At 43.8% G+C, this 12467-nt stretch overlaps 1 protein-coding gene across 1 annotated transcript in view; it reads left to right on the forward strand.

Annotated features, from left to right (window-relative positions):
- The first annotated feature begins 419 nt into the window (after positions 1–419).
- Positions 420–12467, forward strand: part of LOC142591561 (retinol dehydrogenase 13-like) — a 61081-nt gene continuing 49033 nt past the window's right edge. The window contains exons 1-2 of the mRNA XM_075703873.1: positions 420–659; positions 3478–3714. Of these exons, the coding sequence (XP_075559988.1) occupies positions 509–659; positions 3478–3714 (388 nt within the window). The 5' untranslated portion in view covers positions 420–508. The remainder of the gene's footprint in view (positions 660–3477; positions 3715–12467) is intronic.

Here is a 12467-nt window from a genome sequence, read left to right on the forward strand (position 1 = left end):
GGTACTTTCAAAGAAAATTCTTGCTGCCCCATTTGTATGCAACGCAAACACGTGCAATTTTCATTTTATCATAAAACACGCCATCAAGCAGGAAGCAGTTGCAAATGTGAGCAAACGGTACACGCAGCAGAGCGACGGTCCTTTGAAAGGACGTACTCCTATATGATCAAAGCCATTCGCACAAGCGTCCTTTAGCTTTCTTAAAAAGATTCAATGTCATGTGGTGTAGTAGAATAGTAATAGGCAGACTGTTGGGGGCAGTCTTGGAACGGCACTGTATGAGGAAACAAAAGTGTGTCGTGAACAAAGTAAACAAACAGGCGCTGTGGACGTCTTTACACGCTTGTCTGTAGAATATCTTTCGATGTACGCACGTAACTTGGCATTTTTAACGTGTTTTCTAATGTCCGCGTAGGTGCTCGTTTTCTCAGTTTAGGACGGAAGCTCAAAAGCACTGTATCCCCTCCCGAAATATAATATTGGAGCGGCCTTTGCTGAAGCCGTTGCGATGGTATTGCTGTGGTGCGTGGCCTGCGTCGTGCTGACAGTCTTGGCTCTCGCGACGTTTGTGAAGATATACAGCCTGGTCACAGTGGGCAAGTGCAGATCAACGCGGGACATGTCGGGAAAGACGGTGATCATCACTGGAGCTAACAGGGGTAAGACTATTGCCTGTTTCGTCATCAAGTATTGGTGATTCTCGAACGAGAATTTTTGACTAGAGTAGAATGGTTGATCTGTAGCCTAAACTGAATGACTGAGGGTTTCTAGCGCATTGAAGTACACGTTTTGTGAAAGACATTCTGACGGCAGGCTCCACTTTAAGAAAGGGGATGTTGTAGGCTGTAGGCTGATCTGGACTTGTGAGACAAGCCGGCAACTGCTCCGACCGAGCATCTCCTTCTAGAAAAGTTCGGCGCTGTTCAGGTAACGCGAGACGGGTGAACAAGACGACGTGCACAGCGAGGCGGCACAGGACGCGAGCCCGTCTCGCCCAATACCTCCCGACACAACACCCGACACGGCGCCCGACACAACGACCCGAAATGAATCTGTCAATGATTATCGATTAGTGCACAAGACAACAAACCATAAAAACCTCAGGAGAAGTCGGGTCACCTTCTTCCAAGATATCCGTAATTTTATCCTCTGGGGTTGGCCGAGAGCATTCCATGTGATTTTCTCAGAATTCCAGGAAAGCGGGTCCTTTCAATTTCTTTACCGCTTTTGTCAAGTGTAAGATAGGTATTCAGCCTTTTCTGTATTGATACACCCTTAAAAGCACTTTATTACAAGGCATTACATCAGCGATTTGACATTAGAGGCATATGTCCCATCGGGAAAGGGGGATGGCTTCAGTTTAATGTAAGAATTACAAAACAATTGTCCCCCCAAAGCAAAAAAGTTTGTCACTGTTTGTCACTGAGCTAATATATTTCCAAATACATAACAGCAAATATACAGCGCGCGCGTGCTGTCTGATATACGCTATTTAAATGGCGTTAAAAATGACAATACGCGGCGGCGCCACTTGCCATAATTATTTGATTAGTGTAATCCACTAAAGTGTAATCAATTCAGAAATATTGAAACTTTGTTGCTGTTGACCTTTAAAGTCGTGTGCGGCACTTACTAGTGTATATTCAGCTAAGTGCTATGAGGCGAAGCCAACGTGCGAATCGAAGCATTGCAGGAATTGGCGTCAAGACCTAAATTTGAACATATTTGTTATTACATTAAAAGTAAGTTCTAATAAAGCGTTCGTACCCATAAATTATTCTCTGTGACACCGACTTATCGCTTGATTGGTTTATTTATTTCCTGAGTTAAAAGTAGCACCTAAACAATATCTAAAAGGGCACATTCATCTTTTTTGTAATCTGATCTGCAACAGTCTCGTGCACAATTATTTTAGGGTATAGTAGGCTCTAGTGACAGTTTTATCACAGTAACTAAAGGTTTCATTCGGGAACATTTTTAAATTAAACTGAAGAAACAGCATAATTTGATCATTTTTCACATGCTATGCTAAAACGTATTTCAATCAAAGAAAAATGTCTCTGTATTGCGAGAATAAAACTTTTCTAACGACACCCGAAACACCCATTTTCAGTATTGCTAGTTCTCGACTCATGTGACCCCTGTGGGTCCAAGACGTGGTTTTTATTCTTATTTCAGGAATATACAGTCAATGTTTATGCTAAGTATTTTTAAATTGTGATTTTGCGTGCGTCAACGTTGGCAAAGTAGGCGTGAAGTGAGTGTTATACGCCTTCAGTAGCGAGCTATATTAATGGCGACCGACAAGAAAGCGCAAGTACACAAAAATTCGGCTAACTACGGGCCTATTAAGTTGTCGGTTGCCTGGAAATACCTGTTCTCTTCAGAGGCAAATATTCTTGCTCGGCTAATACTATCACTGGCATTGTGTGGCGTAGTTTCGGGCAATTTTCACTAACACTGGTGCATGCACTAGTCCAGAAAGGTGGTGATGCTAAGCTGTTGCGGGGCAAGTTATCGGCACTCTGCCGCGTCTTCGTGGTCGCGCATAAGCCACTATGTTGGGCAGGACGGACAATTAGGCACGCTGTAACTCTTTGCTAACCACAGAAGGAGAGTGCTCCTAGTCGCAGCATCTGAGGCGCAGGAAGTAAAAGCGAAGCAAGCTCAATCCTATCCTGGAAAGTTCCTCGGTCATTTGGAACGGCGTGCAACACTGGTGTTAAAGCTCATTTACAGTAGATTGGTGTCGCACTCTAGGTGTAAGGAAAGAAAATGAATTTGGGAAGCCTCTAAAAGATATATGTTTGGCATAACAGGCGCCACTACGGTCGAATTCATAACGCTTCTCGTTCGCAAGTGTTCGTCACGATTCACCAGCTGCCGTCTCCAATAATGTGTGCAGCATGCGGATTGATTGCAGTTTCCTCTTACGTTAAGCGCTATTCATGAATTCGAGCTCTAGGATGAGTGCTATAGTTATAGTTCTTTTGCTCGAAGTACGGTAGAGAGCGTCGCAATGCGATAGCGTATGAGCGCAGCCACGTGGTTTTGTTTCATGTTTCGCGGGCTTTCTTTTAATACCGGAAAAAAACCACCACGCAGCATGCGCGTTTCCAAAAAGAACAAAAAAATGCATCGGTTGTATGTGAGTCTCCTCTACAAAGTAACGAAATGTACTTGCCCTTTGGTGAATAATAACTAATCTGCATATTCATCTTAATTAATTACCTACCTCGGCAGAATATAAAAGAGATACTGTAAGGAGCGCCACATCATTGTTAACCATATGAAATTAGTAGCATTCAGCTGCCGCTAGCGACTTTTTTATAACCTTGCTTCATGTTACGTGAAACACCCTGTATTATGTTTCGCTTTATTAGCGGAAACCCACTCGCACCGCGTAGCTAAGTTCAGGCGCTGTACGCAGAATTGTGCACGTCGATGTGAATGTCCGGCCCCCGTGTTAAAACGCAGGAATCGGCAAGGAGACAGCCCGTGAGCTTTGCAGGCGCAACGCGCGGGTCATCCTGGCCTGCCGGGACGTGGCCAAGGCAGGCGCGGCGGCCGACGAGATCGCGCGCGACACCGGCGTGCGACCTGAGTGCATGAATCTGGACCTGTGCTCCTTCCACTCCATCAGGCAGTTCGCGCAACAAGTGGTCAAGCAGGAAGAGCGCCTGGATGTCCTTATTAACAACGCCGGCATTTTGGGTATGTATACAAACTGCTCGACGAAAGCGCTGTTTCCGTGTTTCGGGTTTCCCCTTAATAATTCCGTAGTGTCATGAATTTATCTAGAGAACTCAATAATTCAGGAACGAAATTAGATTGAGGAAACGATCAGTAGGGGCCTGATTTGAAGTCGTATATTGCTTTTGGAAGAAAGTACAAGCCCAGATAATTTACAGAAAGAAAAAGGTAGAAATGCGTAGAATGCCTGCAGACCGCCGAAGGAAACGAAGTGGTTAATCTAATGCATACATGCGACTCCATGATAGCGAAAGTTTCTTTCCTCCTTGCTGAAATTGTTCGATGTAAACATTAAAAAAATATATTTGTATTTTAATGTTCTTAATTTTATTTTTATTTTTCTTTTGTTTTTTTTCTGTCCCTGTCACTACATTACAGCACTGAATGTTGCCCATGCTACCACCACCTAGTTTTTTATTAAAACACTGTATTAAACGCTGCTGACAAACACAAACTTTGTATGATGTAGCCTCCTACTGTTGCCACAATTGCACTAACCTCAATTTGTTTGCTATTTAGGAGGTCCCCCGACAGCGTTTACTTCGGGACCTCCGACTGTACAATTATACTTCACCTGCTTTTGTATTGTACTTGTGATGAAAATATATTAAGTTCTCCATCATGACCTCTATTTAGTTCTTCGCTCCTTCTTGAACCAATACTCTTACCTTAGTCGGTTATCTGAAGTTCATTTTATAGGGAACCTGTCTATGGCTAGTATGTCGGTTTTTCTTCGGGGCGTAGCATCGACAGAGTACTAACATGATCTGTGGCTTATATTCCAATATGCAGTGGTTTATACCACTGCATATTGCATACCACTCCATAGAGCCTACAGGCACTAAGCAAAGTGAAGCAAATACTACGCACAGCATTTAGAATGATGCATATAAAATACAAAACAACCGCTCTTCAAATAAAGAAGAAGCTCAAGACAAGCATCCGAACCACGTAACCGATGATAAGGCGCTCCTGTGCCTACGTCCAATGTGAAACACGGAGCGCTCCGCACATCCGTTTCCCGGTAAAGATTACAGCTGCGCTTGCTACCGCTGTGATGACAGCTTGACTGTAGCATACAAAGTAGGTAGTGATGTAAGGAACTTTTGTAAGTAAAAGAAGAACCCGCGCAGCAACTGACACATGTTCTGTAACTGCTATGGGAAGGCCGTGTAGGGGGAACCAGCGCTCGATAGATGGCGCGTCTAAAAGAGTGCGTTGCACGCCGCCCTGGCGACGAAACGCGGCATATTCCAGCCTCCCGACCAGACGAGACACACGTGCGCGGTCGTATTATATTTCGTATGTTTCCGTTTACGCGCCGCTTCAAGTGGACAGTTTTCGTAAAGAAGCTAGTGCCATCAAGTGAAGAAATGACGAAAGAAGCTTTTTAAGCTTCATATATTTTTCACAGTGTGCCGCGGCGAGTTTGTGTGTTTCTTTAACGGTTGCGCATAGCTTCCTCGCAAATCTAGCAGCTATATATATATATACGGCTCCGGTCGTGCTGCAGTATGGTTTCGGAAGTATTAGTTGCCCTGAAGACATTCCATATTTCTCTGGCTAGACATAAAACATTCTAATGTTACTTCGCTACAGCAGTCAATGGAGAAGGAAGCTCTATCGCATCAGCTGACTCGCGCAAGCAAAGGCTCGAGTGCTCCGCTGCTGGATCCGTAACAACGCTGGCTACATTTAGCATTAATAACATAAATTTAGCGGATGCATCTCAGCGCCGAGTCCTCATCCGCATGCGCATTTTTAAAGACACATAGGCAGCTTAGTCGCGCGTGCGCCGGCGGTGCGCGCACAAAACTCGTATTACAAGGCAGCTTCCCTCCCACATAATTCTTGGCAATGAATGGATAATATATACCTTTCGTATCTTTCGCTTGGTGCGGTGGCGTTGGAAGGGGCTTGGCGGTGGTATCACGAAGGAAAAATGGTTCGTAAATATGCCGGATTGTGCAGGCTATTGCTCATTTTGCTTCCGACGAAATGCCGACTGCAGATTCTGCTGTTTGGTACTGTCTGCCACGGTTTACCGTCTTAACTATCGAATAAACCAAGCACACACGCGAAATTCGATTAGGAACCAGCCCGACGCCGCTTGACCGGGCGACAAGACGGGAACTTACTCCGCTCGCCTGGATGCTTGGATCCAATGCCGCCTCTATTCTTGTTCGTAGGGTTTAGATGGAAAGACGCAGAAGGATGCATCCTCCCTCATCCCGACGTAGTTGTGGCACTTGTATACGCAACAGTATTGTCGGCGTCCTTTGTTTTCCTTCGACTTTCAGGGTACTCAACGCCACTACCAGTAGCAATTTTCGTCCGCGGGAGCGGGTGCATTGTGCGCGTTCTGACCGCCAGGTCGGCGCTGCAGGCGTCATGAAAACTCCAGCGCTGGTTCCCCATAGTGAGGACTCCTGAAGGGCATCATGCATGCGAGGTGCGGCGAATTTTTCTTCTCTCTGGTCTACTCTTCTTAGGCGCATGGATTAGGGTCGCAAGCCAAGTCGCAGGCGGTCCAAACTGCTTAGGTTAATAATTAGGTAAAGTACATGTGAATGTCGTCACGTGAATAATTTCAACCTATGTCGCAATGGGTGATTGTTCTATTTGTCGTTTACAGCTTTGATGTCCAACCACCTTCACACAGTGGATTGGAGACCATTCTTTTTCCTGCTCCGCTGATTAGGTAGCCGACTTCTTTATCTCTCTGAAGCTGACTTCTTCAATTCTCAGTTGCTGCCGTCTTTGTTCTTGCCTCTTGTGCGGCGCGTTTATTTGGGCACATACCTCATGGCACATACCTTTTCCTGGGAAGTGGCCAACAATGTTCACATACCGAGTGGTACATAACACGTTGCACATAGCCAGCTACACTATTCCCGCATAAAGGCAGCGGTCCAAGTTCTATATCGGCAAGAGAGCAGCCAATAACTGCCACAGTGGCTAAATGCTTGCTGAAATATTACATGACATGGATATTTTGAGTGTTGTACCTATTTTATAACATGGGTAGCAGTGGTAAACCATGGCAAAAAAAAGAGCGGCGACAAGAATTCTATAAGTTGATGTCGCTTGCTAATTTTATTGAGATAGCAATTACATGGCCACTCAAAGCGAAGCTTTGCCGTCATCGTCCGAGTAGCCGTGAGGTTCAGCACACATTTTAGCATATCTATGCTATATGCGATGTCATTCTATATAGTATAGGACATGTGTGCGTTATATGCCGTACTATTATATAATTAAAATTGCCAATAGCAGGTCTCATATTCTTAAGAAAAATTTTCATTAGGGTATTGAGAATGTCAGCCCCGAAACAAATGTGATCTATCAAAACACCGACAGCCGCATGCCTTTTATTATATATCCTCTACGACTTTAACCTTTATCCCTATCTCTCTCTCTCTTTCAGTCTAATATTAAAAGTGCGAAACAATAACAGAGCTCAAGCCTGAGGATGATGTATATTAATGGCACGGCTGAGAACAACCACCACAATCGGCCTCGAAAAGAGGTTTGAGCGATACACGATACGGAAAAGTGGTAAAGTCCACCAGAAAGGCGTTACATAATAAAGATATGTGAAGGTGTGCGATAATATGACTCAAACAGAGGACCCCTAGCACAGAAGCAGGTATTTGTATAGTCAGCTAATGTTTACTTCACTTCAGACTGCCACTACAGCTACAAGTCTTACAGTTCGTGCAATATTCTAAAATATTGCTATTGCATTTGTTGATTCGGCCTCATGGTAAAACATTAACGTTTTACGGCATAAATAAAGACGTGAATGCAAAAAGAGATATGAGTATTGATTCACGGGTGCATACAGAGCAACCTTCTGTCAAGATGAAAACCTACTTAGTAAAGGTAGCGCTTAGACATCTTATTCAATTTCTCTGACAGCACACTTGAATATTATTTGTTCTTATGTAACCTCCTGCCGCCGATTCTTTGCTATCCCCTTCAGTGGACACGTTCCATAGATTCCGACCATCATCATGCACGCAAGTAGAAATACTGATATTTATAATGGGAAATATTCTTATTGGAGGCAGCCCCGTCTTTTGTGACCCCAGAGAAGGACTCTATAACAGGATAATAGAGATATGTTTAACTGAGTTTACAACTGCATTTTCATAACATGCTTTTTATCTAATGCCGGGCACAACTTTTGTAGATTTGAGGTCTCACTTGTAATAGGGCAAAAGTCTACTCTAGTGCGGTGTAGACCTCCTCTAGGTAATGCCAGGGCACTGTAGCCATTTTTCATATAAGGATACCATTTAATACGAAAACGTTTTGCGAATTCCCTGCGTTTAGTCTGTCTGTCTGTCTGTCTGTCTGTCTGTCTGTCTGTCTGTCTGTCTGTCTGTCTGTCTGTCTGTCTGTCTGTCTGTCTGTCTGTCTGTCTGTCTGTCTGTCTGTCTGTCTGTCTGTCTGTCTGTCTGTCTGTCTGTCTGTCTGTCTGTCTGTCTGTCTGTCTATCTATCTATCTATCTATCTATCTATCTATCTATCTATCTATCTATCTATCTATCTATCTATCTATCTATCTATCTATCTATCTATCTATCTATCTATCTATCTATCTATTTATGTATAATTGTATGTATGAAGCCACCTATGTAGAGATGTCATCGTGGTTGTTTCTTCAACCGGAAATATCTAATTAGACATGGAGTGACAATACATGCACGCATACATAACACAAATGAAGTGTCATGGAATCAGTAACAAAATATATTGGCCATGGCATACCATGTCATGAAATAAATTATATAACTGACATAATACCGTCGTGTTCGCTTCTTTACCTCAATATATATCATGATACGGATGAAATGCGTGCATGCCCTGACGAGGACGGGATAACCTGATATGTATGTCATGACGTGAATGACCTGGATCTCATTATGTAGCATGTGCATCGTGGCTAAAATTTGAAGAACTACAAGCATATCTGATGTCATGGGATGAATGCCATCACATGCTTGTTATGGTAAGAACGTCATGACACAAGTGGCATAAATTACGTGATGCCGTCGGGATAGTTTTTTTACCGCTATGAATTATCTTTACTATTACAATGTAACACTCAAAGGAGTTACAACCTAAAGCACTTTATTTCAGAACAATTAGAAGAGGAACTAACTATGGAATGGAAGCGGTTGAGCTAACAAAATGCACGCTTACCAAATATTGACCCTCTATAACTAACTATAATGAAACACTAAACTTATCTTGTTCTTTTAGAAAGCCCTCGTGGTCATTCTTTCATGACCGTCTCTCATGAGTTCACTGTTTTTTCTTTCGTTTTTTTTTCTCCGGCCGTGTTGTGTCGTTACCATTGTGCGTATAAAAATTTAATGATATTCCTTTACGTGCCAAAACCACGAACTGATTATGAGGCATACCACAGCAAGGGACTCCGGAATAATTTGGACCACCTCGGGTATATTAATCATCATCATCATCAGCCTGGTTGCGGCCACTACAGGGCAAAGGCCTCTCCCATAATTCTCCAAGTACCCCGGTCATGAAATCGTTGTGGCCATGTTGTCCCTGCAAACTTCTTATTCTCATCCGCATACGTAAATTTCTGCCGCTCCCTGCTACGTTTCCCTTCCCTTGGAATCAAGTCCGTAACCCTTAATGACCATCGGTTATCTTCCCTCCGCATTACATGTCCTGCCCATGCCCATTTAGTTTTCTTGATTTCACTTAAGATGTCATTAACTCGCGCTTGTTCCCTCACCCAATCTGCTCTTTTCTTATCAATCAACGTTACACCTAACATTCGTCTTTCCGTAGCTCGTTGCGTATTCCTCGATTTAAGTAGAACCCTTTTCGTAAGCCTCCAGGTTTCTGCCCCATACGTGAGTACTGGTAAGACACAGCTGTTATACACTTTTCTCTTGAGGGATAATGGCATCCTGCTATTCATGATCTGAGAATGCGTGCCAAACGCACCCCAACCCACTCTTATTCCTCTGATAATTTCACTCTCATGATTCGAATCGGCGGTCGCTACTTGTCCTAAGTAGATATATTGCCACTTCCAGTGACTCGCTACCTATCGTAAACTGCTGTTCTCTTCCGGGACTGTTAAACATTACTTTAGTTTTCTGCAGATTAATTTTTACACCCACCCTTCGGTTTTGCCTCTCCAGGTCAGTGATCATGGATTGCAGTTGGTCCCCTGAGTTACTAAGCAAGGCAATATCATGAGCGAATCGCAAGTTACCAAGGTATTCTCCATTAACTCTTATCCCCAATTCTTCCCAATCCAGGTCTCTGAATAACTCCTGTAAACACGCTGTGAATAGCATTGGAGAGATAGTATCTCCCTTCGTGACGCCTTTCTTTATTGGGATTTTGTTGCTTTCGTTATGTAGCACTACGCTGGCTGTGGAGCCGCTATAGATATCTTTCAGTATTTTTACATACGGCTCGTCTACACCCTGATTCCGTAATGCCCCCATGCCTGCTGAGGTTTCGACTCAGTCAAACGCTTGTTCGTCATCTATGAAAGCTATATATAAGGATTGCTTATATTCCGGAAATTTCTCTATCACCTGATTGATAGTGTGAATATGATCTATTGTTGAGTAGCCTTTACGGAATCCTGCCTGGTCTTTTGGTTTATGGAAGTCTAAGGTGTTCCTGATTCTATTTGCAATTACCTTGGTAAGTACTTTGTAGGAAACGGACAATAGGCTGATCAGTCTATAATTTTTCATGTGTTTGGCGTACCATTTCTTGTGGATTAGGATTATGTTAGCGTTCTTCCAAGATTCGGGTACGCTCGAAGTCATGGGTTATTGCGTATACAGGGTGGGCAGTTTTTCTAGAACAATCTGCCCACCATCCTTCAACAAATATGCTGTTACCTGATCCTCCCCCGCTGTATTCCCCCATTGCATAGCCCCCAAGTCTTTCTTTACTTCTTCCGCCTTTACTTGTGGGATTTCAAATTCCTCTCAACTATTCTGTCTTCCGTTATCGTCGTGGGTGCCACTGGTACTGTATAAATCTCTATAGAACTCCTCAGCCTTTTGAACTATCTCATCCATACTAGTAATCACATTGCCGGTTTTGTCTCTTAACGCATACATCTGATTCTTGACTATTCCTAGTTTAATGTACACCGAAGTCTAAGTGCATGAGTGTATTCGCTTTCCGCCCTCATCGAAATGCGCTCACCATGGCCGGATCTGATCCCGTCAACTCGTGCTTAGCGGTCCAACACTATAGCCACTAAGACAACACGGTGGGTAAAGCTGTGCGCAATAATAGACGGTTTTAGTACTGCGCCATGGCGATACGTATGCAGCACGCATGTGCTTTGCGGTACGTAAGAGCGGGTGTCGCCTAAGTAAGCGGGCGAGCGTTAGACACCGGGTGCGTCGGAGCACATTGGCCGCGTCCGCCAGTACGTCGAACCGTCGGTGGAACTAGACGCTGTGGATCTCGATAATATAAAGTAAGGTGTCGGCGCGTTCCTGCTTCGTGGAACTATGTTTAGGCCTTTAAGAGACTCTACTTTAATACGGATGAAATACACCAATCATACTGAGAAAAATAAATGTAGAGTACTTGCTTTTTGAGGCTGGCACGGTCATTTGCGACGAGCTGCGCCAATAGCAGGTCGAGTCTTTCGCGCAAACAGCACTCACAGAACACTTTCTCAAAAACAAAGTTCCTATTATTGCTATGCATTCCCACCGTGCAGGATACCGGAATGGCTTCTGCGCGTTTACTTCACGCAGCAAAGCGAAGTCGTAGGCCATTGAAAAGTACAGCTTTCCGCTGGTCACCTTTGACGGTGCCATTTTGGGAAACTATATTGTCTCACGCTCTCCCGAACAAAGAAGAACCACGAGAGCAGCACACAAGGCTCCCTATGTACGCACGCAAGAATCGGATGCGTGCGTACGCAGCGGCACCGTACGCATCACGTACCGTTCGTGTTGTGTTCTAGAAATGCGTACATTGCAGCATGTCTCGATTTTACGTACTCAACGCTGGGTACGCTCCGTACGCAGTACTGAAACTGTCTATCACTTAACGTTGTTCTGGTATTTCTATGAACAAATATATTACACAACCCCCACAGTGATTGCGTATATCGTTAAGAGCATTCCTTGCGATACCTATCTTGTATCTCGTCCTTCTTATGATGAATTCAAACATTGCATTTTTTTCACGCAGTGAATTACCCCATGTTTCATTGATCACCATGTTAAACTCATTACCACTAACACATTCCCTGTATGACCTTCCGGTGAATGTACATCTCGTATTAGAAAGCCTACACAATGTTGTGTGCTGTAATATGTTTTCTACAGTGCTGTTATTGTACAAGTTCTGGTATTTTGCCTCTGCTTGTGGTAGCAACCTATTCATGTGAGTCGTATCGTCATCCATCCACCTTGGCACCTTCACAGTCCCGTATTTATGTATTGGCAAAAAAGCATTGTCATAGAATTTTCTATCAAACCGAACGCGCATCGCGTTACGTGGATTAGAAGTCGAGTTTAGTCTGCTCAATTTCATTTTCCTCTATCCTTTTCTCATTTTACCGCTGGCCTCATTTGAGTTCGTTCAACTCATTGCTTTACGTGAGATGAGCGTGACAGTGTGGCCTCATTCTATAATAATAGCTTGAGCGCGTTATTGTAGTTTCATGGTTCAGT

Source organism: Dermacentor variabilis, chromosome 8 (assembly GCF_050947875.1).
Source record: "Dermacentor variabilis isolate Ectoservices chromosome 8, ASM5094787v1, whole genome shotgun sequence".
Lineage (NCBI taxonomy): Eukaryota > Metazoa > Arthropoda > Arachnida > Ixodida > Ixodidae > Dermacentor > Dermacentor variabilis.